The 25,831-nt window shown below is 29.5% G+C and overlaps 2 protein-coding genes across 2 annotated transcripts in view; both read left to right on the top strand.

Annotated features, from left to right (window-relative positions):
* LOC127061369 (prolyl 4-hydroxylase subunit alpha-2) overlaps positions 1-25,831 on the top strand; it is a 286,159-nt gene that overhangs the window by 50,684 nt on the left and 209,644 nt on the right. The window lies entirely within an intron of this gene.
* Positions 19,833-24,209, top strand: LOC127061478 (von Hippel-Lindau disease tumor suppressor). The gene is made up of 2 exons (XM_050988394.1): positions 19,833-20,200; positions 21,553-24,209. The coding sequence occupies exons 1-2, from the start codon at positions 19,983-19,985 to the stop codon at positions 21,821-21,823; spliced, it is 489 nt and encodes a 162-aa protein (XP_050844351.1). The 5' UTR covers positions 19,833-19,982; the 3' UTR covers positions 21,824-24,209.

Genomic DNA, 25,831 nt, shown 5'->3' on the forward strand with positions numbered 1-25,831 from the left:
GACTTTGCACGAAAGTATAAACGTGATCTTTCGTTTGTCTTTCTCTCTCTCTGTTTTTCTCTATGTATATATGTTCCTCTACGAATCGATGCCCCATGAAACATGGAAGAGCATATTTCATGCTCGATACTATCTGTAGCTCTCGATGCATCGTGTGCAGTTACGCGACTCGGTGAATCTCCTTTATTTATTGTCGAAAACGCACAACTTTCTATGTTACGATGCCGATAGTTCAGTGCACTTCCCATGAGACTTCCAACGAATTCTTTTATTTTCTTCGATTATTTTTCAAAGGTCTTGTTTACGATAGAATCACAATGAAATTCTTGAAAAGCTCATATCTATCGATACGTAGATGCGTAGTCACGTTTCATCGTGAAAATAGAAATAAAATTATTATTAATATTTAAATTTGTTCCTTTTACATCGTGATCGCTATTAAAGTAATTTCTGATTAATTTATTGATTTATTGAATTAATTGATTAATTAATTGCTGATTAAGATGGTTACGATAAAAAAAAAAGTATAATAATGAGTCGGTATATTTCAATAAAGATTAAAATAAATAAAGCTTTATATAAAAATTGTATAAATAAAATAATCAAGGATGTGTTAAACTGCGGCTGATCTCTCAAATATACTTTATCTAGACATGTTTATTTAAAAAAGTTATATAAAAAAAATAATTGAATTATTAATTGATTTCTTACATATTCAAATTAGGACTGATTCATATATTTTTAGAATAAAAGAATTATTTAAAATTTATATAAATCAAAATAATAGTACTAGGATCGGATGAAACTCTTTATCGAAATAAATTTGATTAATCTAAATATATTTTAATGTAAACGCTTATTTTAAACTTCTGAATATAACTAAAAAGAATCGAAAATTTTGAACTGAACTTTCAGCTCAGTCTAGACATAAATTGATTAAAATAAATCTAAATATGTGCAGAATTATCAAGATACAAGTTAAAATGGATTTCCAAATATAAGATCACCACTTAACTAATTTTTGATATCGTCATTTAGATTCCGATAAGTTTTAGACTCATGTAGACTCGTTAAAAGGTACTTTATATATTTTCCTAACGCTAGTGTGTCGAGTTATATCGATTGTCGTCAAGTATTTCGAATTATTCGATTAATAAAACATCCTGTGTCTATTTCTATCGGATTTAATAATAATAATAAAAGTTTTTATGCATTCGCATAAAGGTTGTTGTTAAAGTGAAAGTGAAAAACAAGATACATATAAAAAGAGAGAGAAGAAAAGAGGGAGAGAAAGATCGTTATAAAAAGAAAATAGTTTTGACAGGAGATAAAAGATGATCGTTTATTTCTTCTTGTAATTTTTTTATCACGTTCCTATCACAACGTTATTAATAATTATTTTATCAAAAGTTTGTAATAGTTGTAAATCTTTTATTTCGATAAATTATAAAATTGATAAAATGTAAAACGATTTTGATAATCTTTCTGATTATGATCTTAATTTATTTATTGATCTTGTTTGATCTTAATTATTTAATGATCTTTCTTTTTATTAATTCTGAAAGTAAATTTTATTAAAATCTAAGAATATTTTATCTATAAATATTTTATTTTACACATCTTTAACACAATCTTCAATTCACCTACTTGTTAGAGCCAATTCGTGTCGACTTATGTTGACTTGTGTCGGTAAAGCACTTAACGTGTCGAGATCAAAAAGATTAGATTGTACGAAAGGAAGTTTAGCGGAGTTCACTCCTTTTCTTAAATTTTTATCGTATTATCGTTTAACTAAGAAAAGAACCATATTAGGTGGAAGCTACTCAAAGGGAAGTTTTTTGGTGACCAAATGGTTTATAAATGGTCTTAAATTTTTAAAAAACAAGACGGCGTTATTGAATTTTACTATATACGGAGAGTTTTAAGGAAACATTTTTACAAGGATTATTATAGAATCTACTGATTTTTTAGAAAAATGTTTTTTGGCATTTAGATCATGTATTGTTTGTTGAATGAAGATTTGAAGAATCAAATGTTCGTTGTATCACAGAAGAAAAGATTTTATTACCTCATTTTGAAAATTTAATAAAACAAGAGTTATTTGAAAAACTGAATTTGCATTTAATTGTATCTAAAACTCCGAAACTACGTAAATTATTGACTTAAAATTAAAAAAGAAAAAAGAAAAAAACGTTCTGAAGAGAATTAAAAGATCTTAATAATTGTATACCACTTGAGTCCTTTTCATTTAAAATTCGTTTTGCTACTTCCTTTAGAGGATTAATATTACGATGTGTTAATTATGATAAGGATCTATCTTCGTTCATAAAAAAAATTGCTTTATTTATTTCAAAGAAAAGTATCTATTTATTTTAATTACGAAGACATTAATAATTATTTTGATAGTAGATATATTTTCTACCAATGTCGATCGATCAAGCTTTATTAATTACAATATATTAAATTTTTTAAATATATTAATAAAGACATATCTACGAACAAAGAGCTTATATAGAATATTTTACTTTGAGCGCGTCTCTTTTAACAGAATTTTCCATCTTTCATCTTGAAATAATCCGTTGTGAAATGGTTAATGCTAGTGACGCAGGATAATGAAAGCAATGTCTTGCTCTTATTGAAATTATAATTGCTTCATTAACGTTGATATAGGAAATTATTGACTACCTGGCTATCCATTACATTTTTCGATTTTACTTTTTCTTTCTTCTTATTCTTTTCTTTTTTTTTCAAAATTAATTACGGAGTTATTATTGCAAAGGCAGAATTTCAATATATCGTACTAATTTTAATCTGGATATCTCCGTCTCTTTCTTTCTTTTAGTTCATCAAAAATCTCTTATTTCATTTTATTTTATTTTATTATTTTTTTTTTTTCTAAAGAACTATTGCGTATTGTTATTGCTTAATTAAATTCAATGAATTCTACATGATGAATAGATAAATGAAGTATAAGCACGATTGCATGCTGCAGCATGTACATGCAAAAAAAAATAGAAGAAAGAAAGAAAAAAAAAACAGAATGGGGAAAAAAAAAGGAAAGAGATAAAGAGATTGAAGGGATAGCATTAAAAATATAGGGCTTAATTAGTTTTTGTAAGAGCGAAAATTTCATGAATTCCTTTATAAAATGGGCTAAAAAGGATTCGCATTTGGGGTCTAACTCTGCTCGGAGCTTATTTCATTTGCTATCTCCCGCACGCAGTGATAATTAATAAGAGAATCCCTTCACGAAATTACATAGAATATTTATACCATTTCTCTTTTTGAAAAGTGAATCTTTAGAAAGCTTCAAGAGCGATGTGTCCTGTATGGTTAGAAAAGAAAATGAGAGGGAGAGTGATAGAGAGCAAGAGAGAAAGAGAGAGAGAAAGAGAGATAAATAATTTCATTCATTTTTAGTGTTAATTATTCGAAAAAAAGTAAATTTTCAAATAGATACCATATATTGTAATATGATGTAAACTTAAAAACATTCATTCAAGAAAATGATAATTATTTCTCTCTCTCTCTCTCTCTCTCTCTCTCTCTCTCTCTCTCTCTCTTTCTCTCTCTCTCTTTCTCTTTTTCTTTTATATCATTCGAATTAATTCGAAAGTTCGATTTCTCGGATTGTTCGTAAGAAGAACTTTCTTTGTGAGACTGAAAAAGAGGATAGGAGAGACAGAGGAGAGAGAAAGAGGAGGGTCGTTTCAACGCGGAAAGTCGTTCAGAGACGTCGAAGTAATTAGTAGTAAGTCCGGTATAATACTCGAAGATTCATCGACCTTCTAATTAACGCGATTATCCGACGGCACTTTTAGGGCTCTTCAATAACTTTTAGAACGCCTCTTTTTCTTCGAGAATTTCTACTTTCTGCTGTATTTTTCTTTTTTTTTCTCTCTTTTCCTTTTTTTCTCTGTTAAAGTACATGTCATTCGTTGAAGAAAGCGAAGAAAAAAGAGATAGAGGAAGATCGAGATTAGATTAATAAGCTTGTACTCAACGTGAACTTGTCAAACGATTTATCTTAATTACTCGTTGAGTAATGTATGTATGTATGTATATATTATATGTATGTACGTACGTACTCATATATACATAGGATAACGTAACATAAAGAGTATCTATTCTTTTATGAAATAGAGTCTATATTATAGATGCTTTCTCATAATAAATAGATACGGTAATGATATTAAAAAGATACAGTCTTTTTCGCAATTTTCTTTTATATGCAATTTTCTCTATATTACTCAGCGAACATATCGAAAAAGATTTTGATTGTTATTATTGGGATATATTTTTTAGAAGTATGAAATTTTATCAATTCATTTATTTATTATATAATCTATAATTAATATCATTTATTCTTAATATTTTAGATAATTATTACATGCAACGTGTAATGATATTTCACATTAATATAGATATTACATATTTTAACAACGTGGTAATAATTATTACAAACTATAACGAGTTCAATGGATTTCGATTTGAATTTCTATAATAATATTAATGGAAATTAGGCAAGTCAGAAGGCAAAAGAGAAACTCGAATATTTTAAATGACATTTATTAATGCTGGCTGTACTGTACGTATCTGAGGGGCGTAGAAAAGATATCTCCTATCAATAAAAACAAAAAAAAAAGAAAAGGAAAAGAAAAAAAATGAGACGTGGATATTTCAAGATAGAAATTGGTCCGCCTATCGTGTTTGTCTTTCGTTTGATCGATCGAACGTCTTTTTCTCTCAGCTCGTGAATCTTTCTAGCTTTGCACCTTTCTGCTTTTCAATCTCGACGATCTTTCTCTTTCTCCCTCATTCTTTCTTTATCTCTATCTCTATCTCCTTCTCTCTTTTATTTTCAATCCTTCCGATTCATCCTTTTCTCTACCATTTCCCCTTCTTCTTTTCGTAGCATTTGCCGACTCGTAAGCGAAAAACGGCAACGTAGAGAAGTCGAGAGTAAAAGTTGAAGCGTGTGCAATGGTGGTTGCGATCCTAAAAGGAGACATCGACTCGAGACTCTTCGAAGAGTTACGAAGCAATTAGCAGAGATTTCCCACTGATTCTCGAAGACTGAGCCTTGCTCTAATTAACACGTCGTTTGATCGTCCTTGCGGCAATGTCTAAATATTCGATTTTCTCTTTCATCGTAATTCATGCTTTAGGGATACAGAATACTTAAGTATTTTGCTGATCACTTTTAGCTTTTCCTAATTTGATTTGTGTACTATTAATCAAATATCCGTAAAAGAGATTTTATGAATTTAATGAATGCGTGTATATATATATATATATATATATATATATATATATATATACAGATTGATTATAAATTAAGGGCCAATTGAATATCTTCTTTGTTGGGTGTAATAATTTCATTTAATTGATTTGAGAAGATGAAAGAAAACGAAAATTATTCATATACAAAATTATTTATAATAATTACAGTATATTTATTGCACCGATTATTTGATTAGTCGACTACGAGTTTATTTATTTCGCGAATAGAAAAATAAACGATTTAATTGTTCTAATAAAATATATGCAAGTTTTGAACTAGGGTATCGTAGATTAAAATCAAAAGAATTCAAAAAATAAATGTTAGGAATTAATCATTTCGTTAACTTTTTATCCTTATAAATAATTGTAATAAACTTGACGTCGTTTTCGAAATTATCTTTTAATTCAATATTTAATTCACATTTATAATTAATTTTTATATAAATAATTTTGACAGAGGTCAGAGAAGAGTGGAGAAATTTGAAAATAGATGGAGAATTTTCGTTATGTCTATAAATTTAAATTTACATCCTTCCGTCATCTTTAATTGCTTTGGTAAAAAATTTCGGAAACATTTTCTCAAAGTTAATTTCGTAAAACGCGAATAACATCAAAGAACGACATAAAAATGGAAGATAATTAACGATACCTTTGAACACGATCAATGTATAAATAGGGAATATAAAAATTATGCATGTTTAACCAGGTGATACGAGAGAGACTTTATTACTATCGAAAATTGAACTTCAATGTGGTTTCACGAAAAAAACCAAGACAAAAATTCAAATTCAAATTTTGTATTATCGTCAAAAAAAAAAAAAGAAGAAGAAGAAGAAAAAAAGAAAAAATAGTGAAATAATCATAGCAAGGAGAATATTAAAACGAATATTAGAACATCGTGTAAACGAATATGTAATCAAAGATTTATAATTACATTACCCCTTATTATTTGTATTATATCGTTCGGTACAGTAATTAATGATATTACCAGAAATATTCGAAATATTCATAATCCATGAAATTTCATCGACGATGTAATTGGAAGATGTAACGACGATGTAACCGTTAAGATATATGTAATAATATTTATTTCCGATTGTATATATTATAAAATATATTGAAAATTTTACGCGACATAGTGCGATTTGGATAACGTTTACGAGAAAACGTAAAAGATGAAACAAAGAAAACAATTTTAACGGAAACTCGAAGATAAATTCTATCTGTTTCTTTTTCTATCGTTTCGATACAAAATACGAGAAAGATTTCACTTCCATAAAGCAGTTCGTACTTTAATGCGAAGTGCTTCCCTAATCGGATTTTGTTGGTAATGCGATTTGTATTCAGTACTGATGCTCGCGTCTTTTCTGTGCGCATTGATACGAAAAATGTTCGCGTTCTTAAAGATATTTTCCCGTATTTGTTGCGTGTCTAACGTTCATAATAATTTTGAATAGAATCCGTTAAAGGACGCATTGTTCTTGGTGCAAATATTTTTGAAGAAAATAAAAACGTATAAATATCTTTTAAGAACATGAATGTACAATAATGGTCATTTAGGAAGTATTCAAAACTATTAACTTATTTTTAATTTATTTTATTTTATAACAATATTTATATATATAAACAGTTTTTAATTTTTAACAGTCGACAAAATTGGATAACGTATCGATCGTAAGTTATATGTTCGATTAATCAAAAGTTATACTACTATATATTTTAGTAGTATAAAATATATTGATCGTATTTACAAAGTTGTCTTCGACATTACACAAATTAATAACTGTAATTAATCACACAGTAAAAGCTACCTTACTTCGTAAAGCTTTCGTGAATGAATTTTAAGACAAATCCATCATCTACCACGTGATATTTATCCAGTTCACGGATAAATTGTTTTCAAAGTTCTTTCGTGAGTTTTGGAGAATTTTGAAATGTCAAGATTAATTTTTATAATCCTTTTTTAAATGAATTTTATTTTTGTATGATCCTTTTTTAAGTTCACGAAATATCAAAGTTTAATTGTTGATACAAAATATATTTCCTAATTAACATAAATAAGAAAAATATATAATAGATATTATATAATTATGAATATACGTAAACGTATAAATAAATTTTGTGTACAGGGTGATTTTCGTATTGATAACCATGATTTTTAAAACGTAATTACTTTTATCTTGAGAACAGATTGAACAAAACTTAAAAGTAAAGGAGTACAAAGAAGTAAACGGATATGATAGAAGAAATATTTTCTTCGATTGAAGTCGATTCGTGTTAAATAGCGTCGCGTTAAATCCTCTATCGAGTGTTTCTAGGACCGTAGTGCAAATAAGGGTGACATTATGAGGGGCGTAACAAACGGGGATGGAAAGTCGAGAGGGAGGGTCGACATTCGCCTTCGTGCGTGAAACACGAAACTCTCTTCGTCGTTGTTACTATGCTTCTGTAATCGTACTCTTCTTGAAAGTTCTATCCACTGTCACGTTATACTCCGCTATTATTTGTGCCTATTTATTGTAAATTCTGTCGTCCGTGAATGAGTTTCTGCTAAAGTAGATTTGTCACATCTATATACAGAGTACGTATATGAATTCGTTCACGGATAAAAGGTATTATAAAATAAATGTGAGAAATATAAATATATAATATTAAAATATAACAACAATTAAATATTTTAAAGTAAGATACTAATGAAATATAATATATAAATTCTTATCGAATCTTTTTTTTTCCTTTTTTTATTTTTAGTAAATTCAATTTCATAAAGAAATAATAAATACATAGAATCTTTACTTGAAATTGGTAATGAAAAAATGAATTCGCGATAGATTTTCACGTGCAATGGTAAACGAAAAAACAGATATATAAAAATAAACAAAATAATAATAATAATAATAATAATAAAAATGTTTCCCTGCTTTATGCTATTAAATTTCTTTGCTACTTCATTTCTATAGAACTTCGACTTTACTCTTCATTTCGACAGAACTTTTCGTCTCGACTTGTATCGTTCAACAAAAAGAGGAGTGGCAGAGGGATGAGTAGGGGAGGGTAGGGGAGAAGGATTCCTTCTATAGCTGGTATGATGCAGTGCCAAAAACCCTAATCATGCCGGCATGCAGCCACGTGCAATCTTGCATTTGAATGTCGCATTCTAAAACAACTTTCGTCACTACGTGGTAGACACTTATTCACTTCTTATGCAATATATATATAAAGATAATCTTTTTGCTTCATTCTCCTTAATCTACATAAATTCGTCTCTATTTACATATATATTCAACTTAGTTACTATGCACCAAGAATAAATAACAACAAATAATAGTATAATAAATGAGAGAAGAAAATAAATGGAGTGGAATAGAGTCGTAATTAATTTTTCTTCTTTTTTCTTTTTTTTTTCTTTCTTTTCTTTTTCTTCCATTCACAAGATCGTCGCGCGATAGAATCGAGCGAAAAGAAAAAACGAGCTTTCATCTTTGTCTACGGATTAACGTAAGCACTTAACCCGACAATGGTGTCCTGTATTATCTTAACGTGAATTCGTTTTGTCGATCTCGAGTATTCTCATAATGTCAAATACGTAACGTATTTTCTTTTATCCACTTTTTTTTTTTACCCTTTGTCATGCAGAACAATCGTAATCACGAAAAAAAAAAGAGGGAAAAAAATAGAAAGAGTAACACGATGGAAATTTTAATCCGGTTTTTCATTCATTCGTCGATACTGTCGTTAAAGAATCGATATAAACGTTAAAACGATCGCAAACAATAGCATTTCCACTCGAACGATCCGTTACCAAGGTAAAATATTGTAAAAAGCTCATGTGGCGTTCCGCATGATAACGTATTTTTATCGATAGTATGAAATGGAAAAGATTTGTTTAAGCGAACGTACGATTTTTTCAACGTCCATATATATATATACACATATATATATATTTTTTTTTTTCTTTGAAAAACATTATTACACGTTCATATTTATTATTTATTCTTTTATCCGCATGTCACAGGATATAATATAAAAATTTAAACGTACTCTTATTTGTTTAACAAATAGAAATAATGAGCTGTGCCTTCGGTTCTCGCTTTTTTTTTTTTATTTTTGGAATCCTGTATAATAACTATGTATTTCGTCGATTCTTAAGACTTGTTTAGAACAGAGAAATGTAAGCTTATTCGTAACCAGACAACTGGTACTACATTTCGTAGTACGGCGATCTCGTAGGGACGAGGAATAGAGTTTCTCATCAAGCACCTGCTGATTGAAATTATCTTCGTATAATTGCTCCTCTAAGAGAGCCGTACTTCGTTACACATTCATTGGATTATGTTTAAAATCGTATTAAAAGCGATTTTATTTTTCTTCATTTCAGTCTTTTACCTTTTATATTTCGTGTTAGTAATTTGAATTCTTTCAAAAGATTATACATTTGTCTGTACGTTTTACGACGTATACAAAGTTTTTGTCGACATCAAGTGATTAGCATCGATTTTCTCGCGAATACTTTTGATAATAATTTTTTGATATAGCAAATTTATGGATTGATTGAAATAAGTATTATATTTACTTCGAATTGGTTTTTTTTTTTTTTTTAAATCTGAATTGATATTGTACTTCAATTTAGTTTTTATTTGTTTGAGGGTTGAAATTGAATTCATATGAATAATTCTATACTTATGATGATTAAACGTAAATGTGTGATTAAATCTCTATTTAAAAAAAAAGCTCAATTATTTACTTGAACAGAATTCTTCTGTTTGATCTTTGAAAGATACACAGAATTTAGGAAAGAAGAAAAAGAAAATATTTTATGATTTAATTTGTGATATTAACGTTTAGATTGCTGCTACGACTTTTTTTCATTCGAAATAAAATCTTTAATACTGATTTAATTGCGATCATAAATTATCGACCCTTAAGCCGAAAATCTAAGAAATAAGCGCTTGAAATTCTAAGTTTTCTCAAGGATCCTTTACGCATCATTCATTCGCGTAACACGCCTTATTAAGAAACCTCGGTGAACATATTACAGTCGACGAGACATTTTAATTAACTTAAATATTTTTTCAAACGAATAGATCGTACAAATACACGAACCTTTTTCTGTATACATAGTTCTTGTTTGTGTAACATTTAATACCCATGTAAAATACATGCAAATCGATAATTATTATCGGTTTTTGGTAGTTAATTATCGTGATATTCCGATAATAGGCACTTTTGCACTTTCTCTCTCTCTCTCTCTCTCTCTCTCTCTCTCTCTCTCTCTCTCTCTCTCTCTCTCTCTCCACACATATATATATATATATATATATTTCTCTCTCTCTCTCTCTCATTTTCTATCTGTCTATCTCGATCTCTCTTCTACTTACTCGCTTGGTGATCATCGTGGATTTGTACGGTAATTATCTCTATTGTTCTCACAATCGGTGCAAACTCGATCGATATACAATGGGCGTTTTCGTTTGTTTGCTCACTTCCTGCAGAAACAAAAGGGATCGTGGTTACGTGCTCCGAATCGGCAGTATAATTCGCCATACAGATCATGGTCCAATGCTGTATGCTGGATACCGATGAATGAATACTCCATGAGAGACCCGTACTTAAATGGATCGTTAGAATCTTCACGAAATTTCTAGAATAGTAAATAATAATTAATTGAATATAATATATGATTGCAAGTCGATGGATATATCGTTTAAAAGAATCAATAGGAATTTTCAATTTTAATTTCTTATTAACAAATGAATCTTTACTTAATTCGTTTTATTATTATTACAAAATCATTTTATTCTAAGCGCTATAACGACATGATCGATACCATTAAGAAGATCTATGTATCGTATTATTTTTGCAATTTATTCGAAATTTTTCTTTTTTTGAAAATTCGATCGTTCGATTAATGTAGCTTTGCAGCGTAGAAAACGATTTGAACTTTATTATTTTTTATTGAAACATAAAGAACGTGATAAGATTTCATCTCTTTTTTTTTTTTTTTAGGCTTTTATTGCTCTTCTTATTATTCATTCAGGTTTGTAAAATTTATTTTTCGTTCGAATGAATAAATACTCGAGGAAACTGTAAACTATAGTAGAGTTTTTTTTATATCGTTACTTTATCTTATTTGTAAACGATTGTACGTTTCATGCAAATGAACAAAAAAATATAGAAGGATCGTATCACGCGTGGTTCAGATAGTTCGAATGGTTAATCTCCTTTATTTCGAAATACATACACATACTGTTTAAATATTATATCTTATACATAATTTAATTACATGATAAATTAATGAAGTTGAATTAAACGTTATCGTATATGTTAAATCTTAAATTTAATACATTTTTTAATGGGAGAAGAATTATTAGATGATGATAGATATATAATATATAAAATTGGAAAAAATTACAAACAATAGAAATTGTCTAAAAGATCGAACATGTATTATCTGCAAGGAAGAAAATTAATACCGATCAAACGAGAGATTGATTCAAATCACGATAATTTGTTCCACCGGAATTTCAATAATTCCTTGCTCTCCATTTAACTTCGGTCAAATGATTTTACCTTTTACACACTCCTAAATATCTATCTATCTCATCTCATAATTCTGTGCATATTTAAATTGAAATTTTCGAATGAAACGTACATTATCCCCTAAATTCATACTCTTGATTATTTACACACACACACACACACACACACACACACACACACACACACACACACACACACACACACACACACACACACACACACACACACACACACACACACACACACACACACAAACACACACACATAATATCATATATATAATATATATAATACATACACATACACACATACGATAATTTATAAAGCCAGAGGGATCCTTCATTCGCCTAGAATTTATATATATATATATATATATATATATATATATATAAATTCAATAGATAAAAGTTGAATAAAATCGTACGATTAATTAGGACGTTTGGAATTACGTTGAGATAATTAAAAGTGATCGGACCAAGACGAACGTTCGATTCGATCGTTCCAAAGGGGAAAGTATTTGTCTTTGAAGTAGGGAAGACGAACCAGGAAGCGTGAATTCGTCCCTGGTGCACGTCGCGAGTCGACAAAGCCGACGAGATAATGAGAAGTGATGCTCGCCTGGATTTGCTTCGATGCTGACGTCTCCTACAGGCGCTGCGCGAATGCTTCAGGTAATGGCTATTAAGTCGATCGATTGTTCTGGATTCACGTTGGATTCCTCCTCTTCTCTATCCATCTCTCTCTCTCTCTCTCTGTCTCTGTCTCTCTGTCTCTCTGTCTCTCTCTGTCTCTCTCTGTCTCTCTCTGACTCTCTCTTTCTCGTCACCTCTCTAAATCGGTGTAAATTTGTTAGCGTCAGCAGATACGCTTTTACATCGTAATTCGAGCTTTCGCAGATTGTGAAATAGGGCCGATAAGTTGCCTACAAACCAATCTATCGTATATCAACGCACGTCTAAGAGAGAAAGGGTTGGTAGTGTATAATCAATTAATTGAAAGATTACGTTAGGATTTAACGGTAGAGAGAATCGTTCCTTTTTTCGTCAATGAAGTTGGACAATTTTCTTTTTTTTTTTTTTCGAAGTTTCTCCTTCGTATTATTATAAAACGTGATATTGAAGTATAAGTTTTATTATTTGCATTATTGTTCTCAGCAGTATATGATATATGTAAATATATGTATACATATATATGACCTTAATGTTAAATGAGATCTTTAATTTTCTCATATAAATGTTAGAGAGTTATATATATATATATAGAGAGAGAGAGAGAGAGAGAGAAGCAGAGAGAATCAGAATTTAATCGGCAATTAATCAGTCGAATCATTTCGTTGATTTAAGGACGTCGGTCTCGTAATCGTATGCGAAAATACGAACGTATCTGGATCCGTACAAGTAATAAATCTCATGGCAATCGGGCGTTCGTAATTGGATGTGCCCATCAACGTTACAAATTTCATTGTCGAGTGAGCGATCCGTCAGTCAACGATTTTGTACTTCATCGAAGTGCTCTATCTTTCTCGTTAACCCTTGCATATACGATATGTCTACATTGTTAAGGACTTCTTGGCAGGATATCTATCAGGAGGAAGTGTTCGTGTTAATTGTCTTCGAAATTTATGCCCCTACTTAAACGGAGTTTCGCTATTTCGATCTTTCCTTAAAGTCTTGACGTTTAGGAGGAGAAATTATTATCGTTTGGTATCGTTAAACGAAAATGATCTTAATTTTTTCATATAAATATTATAGAACACAAATACATACATATACACACACATTATATATATATATGTATGTATATGTATATATATAGATATATATATATATATATATATATATATATATATATATATATATATATATATATATATATATATGTGGATTAATGAATACCTAAATAATTCAAATCGACAAAATGTTCTCAAGGAACAAGAGTTCACATGAAATAGAAAATAAAAATCCTAACATATAAAAAAATTTTTAATGATATATACTGTGAAAAAAAAAGACTAGAAAAAAAGAGGAAATATCTGATGGATATATTTATCCTGTTCGAGGTTTCTCATAAAAAAGGAATAAATAAAAAAGAAGTGGATCGATCAATAGACTCATAATGGATGGATCGGTAGACTCATTTAAAGAAGATGAGAGAGCGTGACACGAAAGATACAGAGAGAAAAAGAAAGAAAAAGCGAGCAAGCCAGCGAGAGAGAGAGAGAGAGAGAGAGAGAGAGAGAGAGAGAGAGAGAGAGAGAGAGAGAGAGATCGTAAGTAATAGAATAAAAGAGAGCAAGGTTAGCGTCTACACTTATGTTACTTTTCGTACAAGTCATTTTCTCTTGATCGTAAAACAAGTAGGTGACAGACGGAACGTTGACAGTAGGACAGTCGATAAGTTCTCCTGCTTAGGATTTTGCGCAATTCAATTCAACTCAACTCGACTTGGCTCGTCGTGTTCAAACCTTAATCGTTGTAAGTATATCTTCTTTTGACATTTACGGTGTCTAATGTTAGCTCATTAAATCGTTGATTTTGCGCCATTGAATCAATGATGAAAAATACTTTCGCCAATTAATTGCATCAAACTTATGTAATATATATATATATATATATATATATATATATTATATTATTATATATATGTATATATTGCTCAACAATTGACCTATCTCCGTCAATTGATTACACGATATTATAAAGTCAATTTAATTGTTTCTATATACCTTACAACTGTTATTTATTTCTTTCGTCAGAAAGGCCATACCAATGTTCCTTTTCATCTTTCCGCGAATTTAATTATCTTGGAAGACGTTAGAAACATTTCAGATCGATAATGATCTTTTTCTACGTACTTACTTTTACTTCGTTCCCTTTGAGAATTCCCTTGATTTATTTTTAACTTTCTTTTCTTATTTTTCTAGCTATATTTCTTTTCTTTTTCTTCTGTCTTTTTCCTTTTTTTTCTTCTTTCTTTCTTTTTTTTCTGGTCTCACTTCATTCATTTGAAAGATTCAATTTGACCTATATGTACAATCTCATTTAAGATTCTTAGAATAGCATAATTGAAAGTTGAATACTTTAAACGTTAAATAAAAGAAAACATGTAAAAATTTAATAATGAATCTTGTATTATTTTAATCGAAGATTTGAATGAAACGATATTAAAACAGAGCTTTAATCATTTCGAACGATACTTAATGTTTAATTCAAATTTATAGTTTTCAACAATCGATTTCGTTTGAAAGTTATTTTCTCCGAAGAGAGATTGACATATCACGTGTACGAGTAAATACATGTGAAAAGATCGATAATGATCCTCTTTGTCGATCGTTCTTTCCCAATATATCTCGTTTATTTAAAGTCTTTTAAAATATTATTATTGGAACGTACTTTCATACACACACACACACATATATATATATATATATATATATATATATATATACTCCAGTTGTGGTCAGGCATTTCTGTATTTGAAGTTTTATATCGGAATAAGAAATAAAAGTTCGAAATAGGAATAGGAAAGGTTGAATATCTTCTATTCCAACAAATAAACGTGAATTTCGCTTGGCGATACGAATCGATCGAATGAATAAGAACTTTATTTGTAGAGAGAACGTTTCTCTCTCTCTCTCTCTCTCTCTCTCTCTCTCTCTCTCTCTCTCTCTCTCTCTTTTCATCCTTTTCTATGGCCTTTTCCCAAGAGAACTCGCGAAGGCAAATTACAGGTGACCGTCGATACTATAAAGCGACAGACGGCACAGTAAGGGGCAATTTAGATGGCACGAGAGTCGAAATCGCTTCTCGATTCCATCGCTATCGGCTTTCTAAGTGCCTCTAATCCATCCTAGGATCGCTCGGTGAGCCAACAAAAAGTGGATGATGAACGATGATGCGCCTTCGTCGCCCGCTTGCGACTAACCTCCTTCAATGGCGTAGAAATACTCTTTGATTTTCTTGATTACTTAGACTTTGATTTTAGTTTGGATTAGAACGTGCGGGCGAGATTAACCTTTCTTTCTAAGTAACGATAAAGATTGATTAGACGTTCGTTTAAATTGATTGGAAAAGTAATACGATCGATGATTCTATTTTTTTACATTTATTATTTCTTTTTCTTTTTTTCTGGTGCATCGTATTATAAAAAGTCATGCATCGATGTCGATGAAATTTGTTTAATTATTGGTTACTCTCTCTCTCTCCTTTAATTTTTTTCTTTTCTTTATTTTTTCTTCGTTTTTGGTTTATTTGATATTCTAAAGAGATACTTATCGATACTACGCCTTTGCATGCAAAATAAGTTAATAATAGGAACGAATCGATAAACCTCCCGATTTCCGTGCGTGTCTGGAGTCGGTCACGTTTGATTTTTACGAAGGATGTCACAATGAGAAGAACGAACGAGGAAGTTCTAATCTCACGTTTGTTTTTTACGAGAAACTTCACAGAGGTCGAAAAGAGAAGGAGGAAGTTTCCATGCACGCGAAGTTTCTTGTTAAATGTAATTCGTTTGAACTTTGAAGAAGACTTCGTGCATTTCTCCATTTTGTCCAATTATTTATTTTTCTTACTTTTTATTCGACAGTTACTAAATCGGAAATTTCCAATAATTATTATCGCTACTGATACTGGCATGATGGCAAAATTTTTAATCAAATGAAGTCAAGTTAAGTTTAATAAAAAATTAGATGCCCGAATGGAAGTCGTTAATCCTCTCGTAGCTTTACTGCTTTCTTTTCTTCCTATAGAGTAAAATTTATATAACGTTGAACGAGCAAGCTTTACTTCGTAAAACAATTTTCATTTGGAATCAAATAAAATGGAAATAAAGATGGACATTTTCTATTAAGTGATTTTCTAAAGTAGATGTAAGTTTCGAGGTCAGGAGTAGAAAAATTTTTCCATAATAATCAGTATATTTCATTAATAATTATATTTTTTTATTTTCAAATTTGTCGTTAATCGCTACTAGGCCTACGACGCATACATAGACGCATATAAACATTAACAATAATACTCGATATTTTATCGTTATAGTACCATCTAGCATGGAAATTAAAAAACTGTATTATCTATAAATAAGTATAAAATCGATAAACGGGACAAAAACAAATAATTCTCGCAAAACTTTATAGTTATTGTATAGATTTCGTTGATTTTGATTATTGAAACCATGACAAAATAAGAAACAAATCTATTACTTAACAACAACAAATTTAATAAGATCGCGATATTAAAAAATAGGCAATTGCAAATTGCAATAAGCAAACTCTTCGATCGTGAGGAAACGATAGATCAGATAAGTTGCGTCGGTTGGAGGTGAAAAAGAAAAAAATGTAGTGAAAAGAAGAAAAATGAAATAAAATTTGCAAAATACAAATATATCGATGCGTTATTTCAAAGTCACATCAAGTTCTCGAGGGTTAACGATTTATTTTAAGATCAACTCGTCGATCGTTACTTTCGTTTCGAAGTAACGAAAACGAGAATTGCGGACGTTATTCCCTTGAGGATCGAATGCAGAGTTGGGGTCATCGTGCGTCAGAGTCGGAATTAGCGATGACAGGAAAAGCAAGATTTATGTTTCTCGAGGAGGGGCAATAAGAAGTTATTCCGTATATCTTTGGAGATTTATCGCGGCCACTCTTTCTCGCGGTGGCTGCGAACTTTCCGCGAAGGTTGGAACTTTTATCCTTGTCTGAATTCGAAGATTATAGCTATATATTACGAAGATAATCATGACTCTTCAGGTCTCTTCTCAGTTATCACGATCATTCTATATTATTTCTGACGTATTTTATATGCCATTTTTACGTTAATCATAAAAGTTATTTAAAATAAGGAATATATAATATTAACGATTCTTCTTGAATTTAATTTGACGTTTTATATTATTTTCATATCATTTCTAAATTATTCTTATTTTTATTTTATTACTTATTTATATTAATATTTTAAATTATTTCTATATTACTTTTTATTATATTAAAATTACGATCGTGGTTACGTTCGTGCATTTGACCATCTATAACTTTAAAAGTCATATCTCATCATATATATATATATATATATATATATATATATATATATATATACACGCATATATATATTTATATTATTCAAATCTTATTCCATTTTCTTCTTATAAAAGAGAAAAGGTTAAACGCACGCACGCGCGCACGCGCGCACATTCGATCGAGTCGAAAAATGTTAAATCTGCATTTTCTAGAGTTTGTTGTGCGGAAACGGCTCGTTGGATCAAATTGTACCAATTGAAACATTTGTTACGAATGACGAGAACTATGTATCTCAAAATTAATCAAATTTTCTAGGAATACATTTTCCCATAAGAATGTTAGAAGTGTTTAATTGTTAATTTATATACGTTATATACGAAGATTATCACAATTGATATAATAATATATACCAATAATATCATTATTCTAATATGTTAAACTTTAAACTTTATATCATATATTTGTAGTGTACTGCAACTGGTCGAAGTTTATCTTCTTTCAGTCGTGAACTTTTCGAGTTACGAAGGTCGATGTAATTTTTTTTCTTCTTTTTTTTTCCTTAAGTCCATATCTAAATATAACTCTTTTAGCATATTTATATATTGAATTTATATATTATATAATGTATTCGTACAGCATGGAGTATTATTTGCGGTACAGTATGAATCTATTAGTCAGTTGTTAAGATACCGATTATCTAATAAACGATGCATTGTAACAATTTTTTACCGAATACAATTTTGATTTCAAATGATTGCTACTGTGTAAATATGCCAAAAAAGTTATAAGTATCCATTAAAAAGAAAAAAGAAAAAAAAAAGAAACTAGGTTGACCTTCGTAACTCTAAAAGGAATTATACGAATAAAAAAAAAAAAGATCTATTTACATGTACTTTGTATTTAACTCGAAGTCGTCCGAACTTCTCTCATTAAATTTTCATGTTAGTTCAACCAATCGCGAGATACCTGTTTTTGCTCGAACGTTTCTGTATCCCATGTATATATAATTTCTTTTCTATACGCGATAAAACTTATATCACAGACAGATTAAATAAAATATCATAGTTGGAAATAGTTCGGTAGCAATTATTAAAATAACTCCATATTATATTTCTTTCACGATGCATCAGTGATCAAGATCGCTGTTGAAAATAAACGATATCGATGTTGAACGATGGTATTACAAGAGAGATCAAAAATTTCGATGTTTGCGTGAACGTGAAAGATAATCGTGGTTATAATGTAAATAGCGTTTACAGCATAATTCGATGCTCATTGTGGTCACGCGTCGATAGATGGTCGATCATTAATTCCTGTTGGTTTGGCAATTTGATCAAGTGAATTGTTTATAAAGATCACAAGTTTCTCTTCGTTTTCCTTCTATCTCCGTGTACTATGTAAATCGGATTGGTTTTGCTAATACAAATAATGCATTTCGAATAAACTCGAAAATTTCAAATTTACATCCACCGGATAACGCGTAAAACTTTGTTAGATCGTTAAAGAAACGATTTAGTACACGAATGGTCTATCGTTATGAGATCGTTGCATATGCAATTATTATATTATAATAAACGAAATACAGTATGTACTTACATTCATAATTGTGTCGCACGTATCAAACCATCGTGAGATAATAGAAACGACCATTCGTTAATCATATCGAGTAAACTGGATTTAATTACCAAGTTAATTTCGTTTGCCACGATTAACAATAAACTCTCTTGTAACACGAGACACGCTATGTAAACCGTATTATTCTATGCATCGTGCTCCAACTTACGAATATTTTATTCATCCTTCAATCATCCATTCTCGCACGCATTGTTCGATAATAATGGAGTATATAATATCCAAATTTTCGTTTTACTGCGATACTAACTTAAGACAAATAAACCTTCTTAATGCAACAAGTAAACGTGAGAATGGAAAACTTAAGTTACATATTGTTTGTAATTAACGTAAGGCTTCTTCGATTTCATTTTCAGTCATCGAAAATCGTACCAAGAAAGGACGTGAAAGAGAAAGAGAGAAAGAGAAAGATAAAGAGAGAAAGAGAGAGAGGGAGAGACAGACAGAAAGAAAGAGAAAGAGAGGAAAGAGAAGTAAAAGAGAAGAAAAAGAAGTTTGTAAAAAAAAAATGGCTGAAAACGAAGTACCTTTTTTACGTTCACTCGACAACAGCCAAATATCATTCGTTAGATTTACGAACTGTACAACACGCACCGTTGCTCTTTATTGGATCGATTATCAAGGTCAGGCCATCAGTTATGGCACTTTATATCCAGGTAGTTATGTAGACATCGATACTTTTGTAACACATCCTTGGATCTTCGTGGATGATGAAACGAAAGAAAGGTGAGAATATTTTCACGAATCGCCATGTTCTTTCTCTTCTGTAAACATGATTAAAATTGTACGTTCGATTTTCCTATCCGATTTTCATTCGTGCATTTCGATTAAAGCGATACGAAAATAATTGGCACGCGATAATCAAGAATGATTTATATTTGCTTTAATTCGTTTGAAACGTTGTGCATTTAAATTTAGATCGGAGGAAGTTCGTTCAATACCATTTTCAGATTCGTTTAATTTACATTGCAATTCGCTTACGTTTTGCGATTGATTTTCTTTCTTTTTTTTCTTCGAACGTATTCAATTTCAAAAATGATCGACGATTATCAATAATGAATTGGTAGATGAAAGAATATTCATGTTAATTGGTATATGGAGTTTTCGATAATCGAATCGATATTATTACGAACAGATATTCGTAAAAGTTAATTATAATTTGATTGATGCGGGATATATCAAATTCGTGTTACTTTATTACAAAATAATTGTACATTAACCAAGTAATAAATTCTTTATGGTGAGAATTTTCTTTTCATGCGGTCGAGTTTCTTCTTTTTCGTTGCGCTTTATTTATATTATTTATTCGTGATTATGTTAAGACGAATCGTCGTTTTGTGTGATAATGATATTTGTATGTAAAGAAAATCGAACTACATTTAATAATATCAAGAGAAAGAAATAATAGATATAATATTTTGAATAAATATGATACTTTGATCGTTTAAAGTAGATAATAGTTTTCGATGATTTATTTATTATTTTATAATAATTACGTCATAACGATATTAACAATATTTAACATTTAAAGCGAGAACCATCCTTCTCTTTTTATTTCAATTGTCAGATAATTTTATGAATTAATCGTTAAATTCGTTTGTTAAATTTATTCGCGTGAAAGTTAAATCGTGTTAAAGAGATGGAAAATTAATAAATCGAATTTTTCACTGTTTCGTTGTTTTTCATCTTCGCTAAACGCAAACATCGTTATCACACGGATGACACGTCTCTCTAGAATAATCATGAACGGATAACACATCTCTTATGGAATGAGAATGAGATGAAAATTCTTCACCATAGAGAATATCATGGTTCTTGCAAAAGTCTTCGCACGCGAACGTAAAATTTGATTTGTAAAATGTTATGAGGATTTTAAAGGGTATCACGAGTTGAACAGTCGCGATGATGAAACAACGACGTTATATTATTTTCGTGAATTTTGTTAGATAATAATAATAATAATAATAATTTCTTAGAAATAGAATAAAAAAAAAAGGAAAAAGCCAACAAAAAAGGAAGCAGTGTTTATCTACTGTTATCTCTTTAGGATTATTTTGGAAAGAGCAAACATTTTGCAGGTTTTTGGTGAACCAGAGAGACGTATTTTTTCCCGAGCCATGGTTGGAAAAATATTTGAACGCAAGGAGGCAGTATCTTCCCCATAGGATCGACAGAACGAACGCCAAAATTATGATACCGATGTACACGCTTCTTGAATTGTCATTAAGAGCGATTCAAAATTCTCTTAAATATAAGGAGCAAGTTTACAAACTCGACATTCCGAGGAGTCTTCAATACGAGCTTGCTACAAGGCTACCGAGTAAAAACAATAATCAAGAGGATTCGTAATATTTTTTGGATATCCATGGACCAGCAGACCATCTACGTCTCGATGGTACATTCGTTTTGAGTCCAATCGTTCGATAAGTTCACTTTTTCTTTTGCTTTTTTTTTTTTTTTAATCTTTTCATTCTTCTCTTTTCTTCTTTTTTTTTTTTCTTTTAATTTCAAAACGCTCAGTTACATTTTTCCCTATCGTTCTCTCCGATCTAATGTCTTTACACTTTTAGTAAACTGTGGATTTTTGTTCTTTTATTGAAAAAAAAAATTTGTGAAAAGCACCTCACTTGACAATTTTTTTTAAGGATCGTTCCACTCGACGTATGGTTACTATTATTACTATTCCTCTTTCATATCGATTTTTCTATTACTTTTTATTTCGATAGCTTGTAACGAGAGGATTCGAATTTTCAGCATTACATTGATACTATATAAAACCGAGTTTCAAATTTTTTTCCAGTACGTCTCATTTTGAAGAGGAATGTGAACAATGAAAAATTGAAAAAGTGAGGAGAGATCGTATATTCAGGGAAAAATGTGAAGCGAATGCTTATCATTGTACAGACGGTAAAGAATTTGATATCTAAATGTATTATTTTTTCTTTTTGAATATTAAAATAGACGTATCAATTTTAAGTTTAAAATTTAACTATTAAGTCTTAGTATATCTTATCGAAAATAGTCGTAGAATATATATATACACACACACATATATATATATATGTATGTATGTATATATATACATATGACTGACATCGATCAAATCGCGCCCGTTACCTACTTGTTGTTTATAAGCCATTATTTTTTAACTTAATCGTTAATTAATTATACATTTTTTTATTTCGAGATTGTTTCTCAAAGTGTATGTATGTATGTATGTATGTGTGTGTATATATATATATATATATATATATATATATATATATATATATGTACGTACGTACTTACACTATTTATCATATAATTAGTATATAATATCTAATAGAAAAGAAATAGATCAAAATACCAATTTCGTACTAACGTATATATATATTAATATTATAAATATATTACAACGTTGCTATCTCTATAAGGAATAATAATTTTAAAATCATACGGATAAAGGAGAAGATCGAACGAGAGATATCAAATAATCAGATTTATTCATCAAAATTATATTTCGTCTGTTAAGATAATCGTATTAAAAACACATTAACTAATTCAATCAATCAATCGATTATTATTATTATTATTATTATTATTATTATTATTATTATTAAATGATTTCGAATGCTAGTAAAGCGGACAATTATCGTCCCACAAATATTTTAAGAAAAATGATTTATCCAATAGAATATTATTTTGAATTTGTTCGATATTTCTCGCAATAGTTTTTTAAAGGATAATGTCGATCGAAGTATATTGAAATATCTTTAGAATATTTTAACGTTCATTTCGAACGTAATATAAATAATGTTAATTTCTAATAAGAATTATAAACAATTTCGATCTCGTTAGATCGCTTTAGAAATAATCATTCATAGTTTAAGTAACGTTTATAAGTTCTAATCGATTATTTCATCATTTAATGTTAACTCTCAAGTTTCATTGTACTTTTGAACAGTTCGGTAATTAAGTAATCGTCGTAATCATCACGGAAATTTAAAGCAAATTCGAAGTTTAGAGGTCTTTTGAAAGATATGAGATTGTGTTATGATGATAAACCAACTTCGTTATCAATTCGTGTGAAATTACGAAGTTATTAAGCCGATCTGCCCGACTATTTTCATGCTCTATCTATCTTTTTTTCTTTCTTTTTTTTTTCTATTTTCTTTTAATAACTTTCTATGGAAAATTAAAATATATAATTTTGTAGACGTATATTTTAATAACTTATTAACTAAATTGATCGAAAAATGATTATAAGATATTCTGCATTTATTTTATGTAATCGAAAGAGTATATCAGGTATATTGGATATTACATAGTAGAAATATGTTTTCCTTTTTTTAAATATCAAATAGTTTTGACTGCTATGTACGTCTATATATTTATATGATTACATATACTATACATTTATTTTTACATTAGCTTATTCGTATAATTATATATTAATTATTAGTTTCTTTATATTTCTATCGTGCGTCAACGTATACGTACAAACATAGATATGTAAGTATACGTATGTGGTTAGCAATCTAGACGATAATTTAAAATGATTTTTCTTTTTCTGTTCTTTTTTCTTTTTTTATACTTTGTCCAACATTTTATTTTCGTGTGCGTAGATGTAAGTTTTTTTGAAGAAATAATAAATGTTTCTTAATGACATTACAATCAAAATGGTAATGTTTTTTTGTATTGAAAACAATATTTCGAACAATTGTTTATACAAGGAATGAAAAACGATTATAACATATTCCTCTCTCTCTCTCTTTATTTCTATGTTATTATTATAATATTATTTCTTAGGATTATTTTTATACTAAAAATATAATCTATCGTTACAGTGATAAGTATATAAACATTTTCATTGAGTATCCGTTAAAAATAAACGTGAGGCTTAGAACCGTAAAACGAGTTTGTAAACACAAACATCCTAGCTAACAAAGGGTGATTTACACTGTGATTCATCTTATTGTCGTAGGATCGGTCAATCCTCTGTTGCAGGATATCGAGGTTTACACAAGTCGTGCGATCCTTCCGCACCTACATTTTACCTTTTTTCTTCTTTTCTTTTTCTTTACGTTATCGACACTTGAGGAAGCGATATATCGGACACTTAAACTTTTACTCTCTATCTTCTCTACGATATTTTAACCATAGACCATTTATAATTTTTAAGAGAGTGTTGCGAACCTCTATGAGGTTTATTCTTTATACTTTATCCTTCTCAATATCCATTTTTCTCGCTCATCATGTACTACGAATCATTCGAAAATGTACTTACTAGGCAACAAAATCTTTCGAAAGTAAATTTTGAATCATCGAGCCGATTTTTAAAATACAAAAATCGATAATAAAATTGACATGACAATCGATAAAACGATCGGACTTGTTGTACGTTAATTTCGTTTTAAACATATAAACTTCTATTATTATCTTGTTCGTTTTTTTATAATGTTATAACATTCGTATCAAAGCAAAAAAGAAAAAAAAAGATAGAAAAAGATAAAGAAGAAGAAGGAATCGTACGTTTAAATGTGAAATATTTTTTTAAATTTTCGACAATACACTCGGATAAACAAGCTGCATCTCCATCTGGGCGAAAGCAAAGAGATTAATTTTCATCAGATCGGTAAGTCCTCCTTTGTTATCGTGTAAATCAGCGTAATTATTTGAATTGCAAACAAATGCAAACATTGTATATCTCTCTCTCTTATTCTACATTTTCACCCTCTTCGTTGCATTTTTAATACGTACTTTTAATACATCACTGGGAAGACGTATGCATGTATGTATGCTAACGACGAAAGCCTTTCTCTCACCCTTCTAGTAGGACCGACTGCATTAAACAGATTGGATTATAAGTTTAACGCGTGCTAATCTGAAATGTTGGCTCTCGTATATTTCATCCACCCAACTGTACGAATGGAAATAATGAAAAATACGTATTAAAATATAATAAAGTCCATACGAAAGAGAAGGTATTAACAAAGTATTCTGGAAATCGTGTCATAATTGGTCTGGAAAAATTTTTAATTAAAAATGTAAAATAACATTTTATTCATAGTAGATTTTAGTCATGTTTGTATGCTCAGATCGAATTGTAATACATGAATTTTATATATAAATGTATATATATATTATATAGAATGATTTTGTGATAAGGTAGCCTTGGAAATAAGACGACTCACATTTTGTAGATATAGTCCGATTTTCAGACGTTTTAAGCAGTAATATTGATAATTATTAACAAAATAAACAATAATCTTTGTTTATATTCAATGAAAAAGTTAGATGTTATTTGTAATATAGAAATTCAATAATTTCAAAAATTTTCTGTTTCTTCTTTAAATCATATGGATTTTTATTCTTTGC

This window comes from Vespula vulgaris, chromosome 1 (assembly GCF_905475345.1).
Source record: "Vespula vulgaris chromosome 1, iyVesVulg1.1, whole genome shotgun sequence".
Classification (NCBI taxonomy): Eukaryota; Metazoa; Arthropoda; class Insecta; order Hymenoptera; family Vespidae; genus Vespula; species Vespula vulgaris.

Bases quoted from the DNA above. Each gene is read 5' to 3' on its own strand.
- LOC127061478 (XM_050988394.1), top strand. From the start codon at position 19,983: ATGGCTGAAAACGAAGTACCTTTTTTACGTTCACTCGACAACAGCCAA. The intron at 20,201-21,552 runs GTGAGAATATTT...AACATTTTGCAG, and splicing joins GATGATGAAACGAAAGAAAG to GTTTTTGGTGAACCAGAGAG.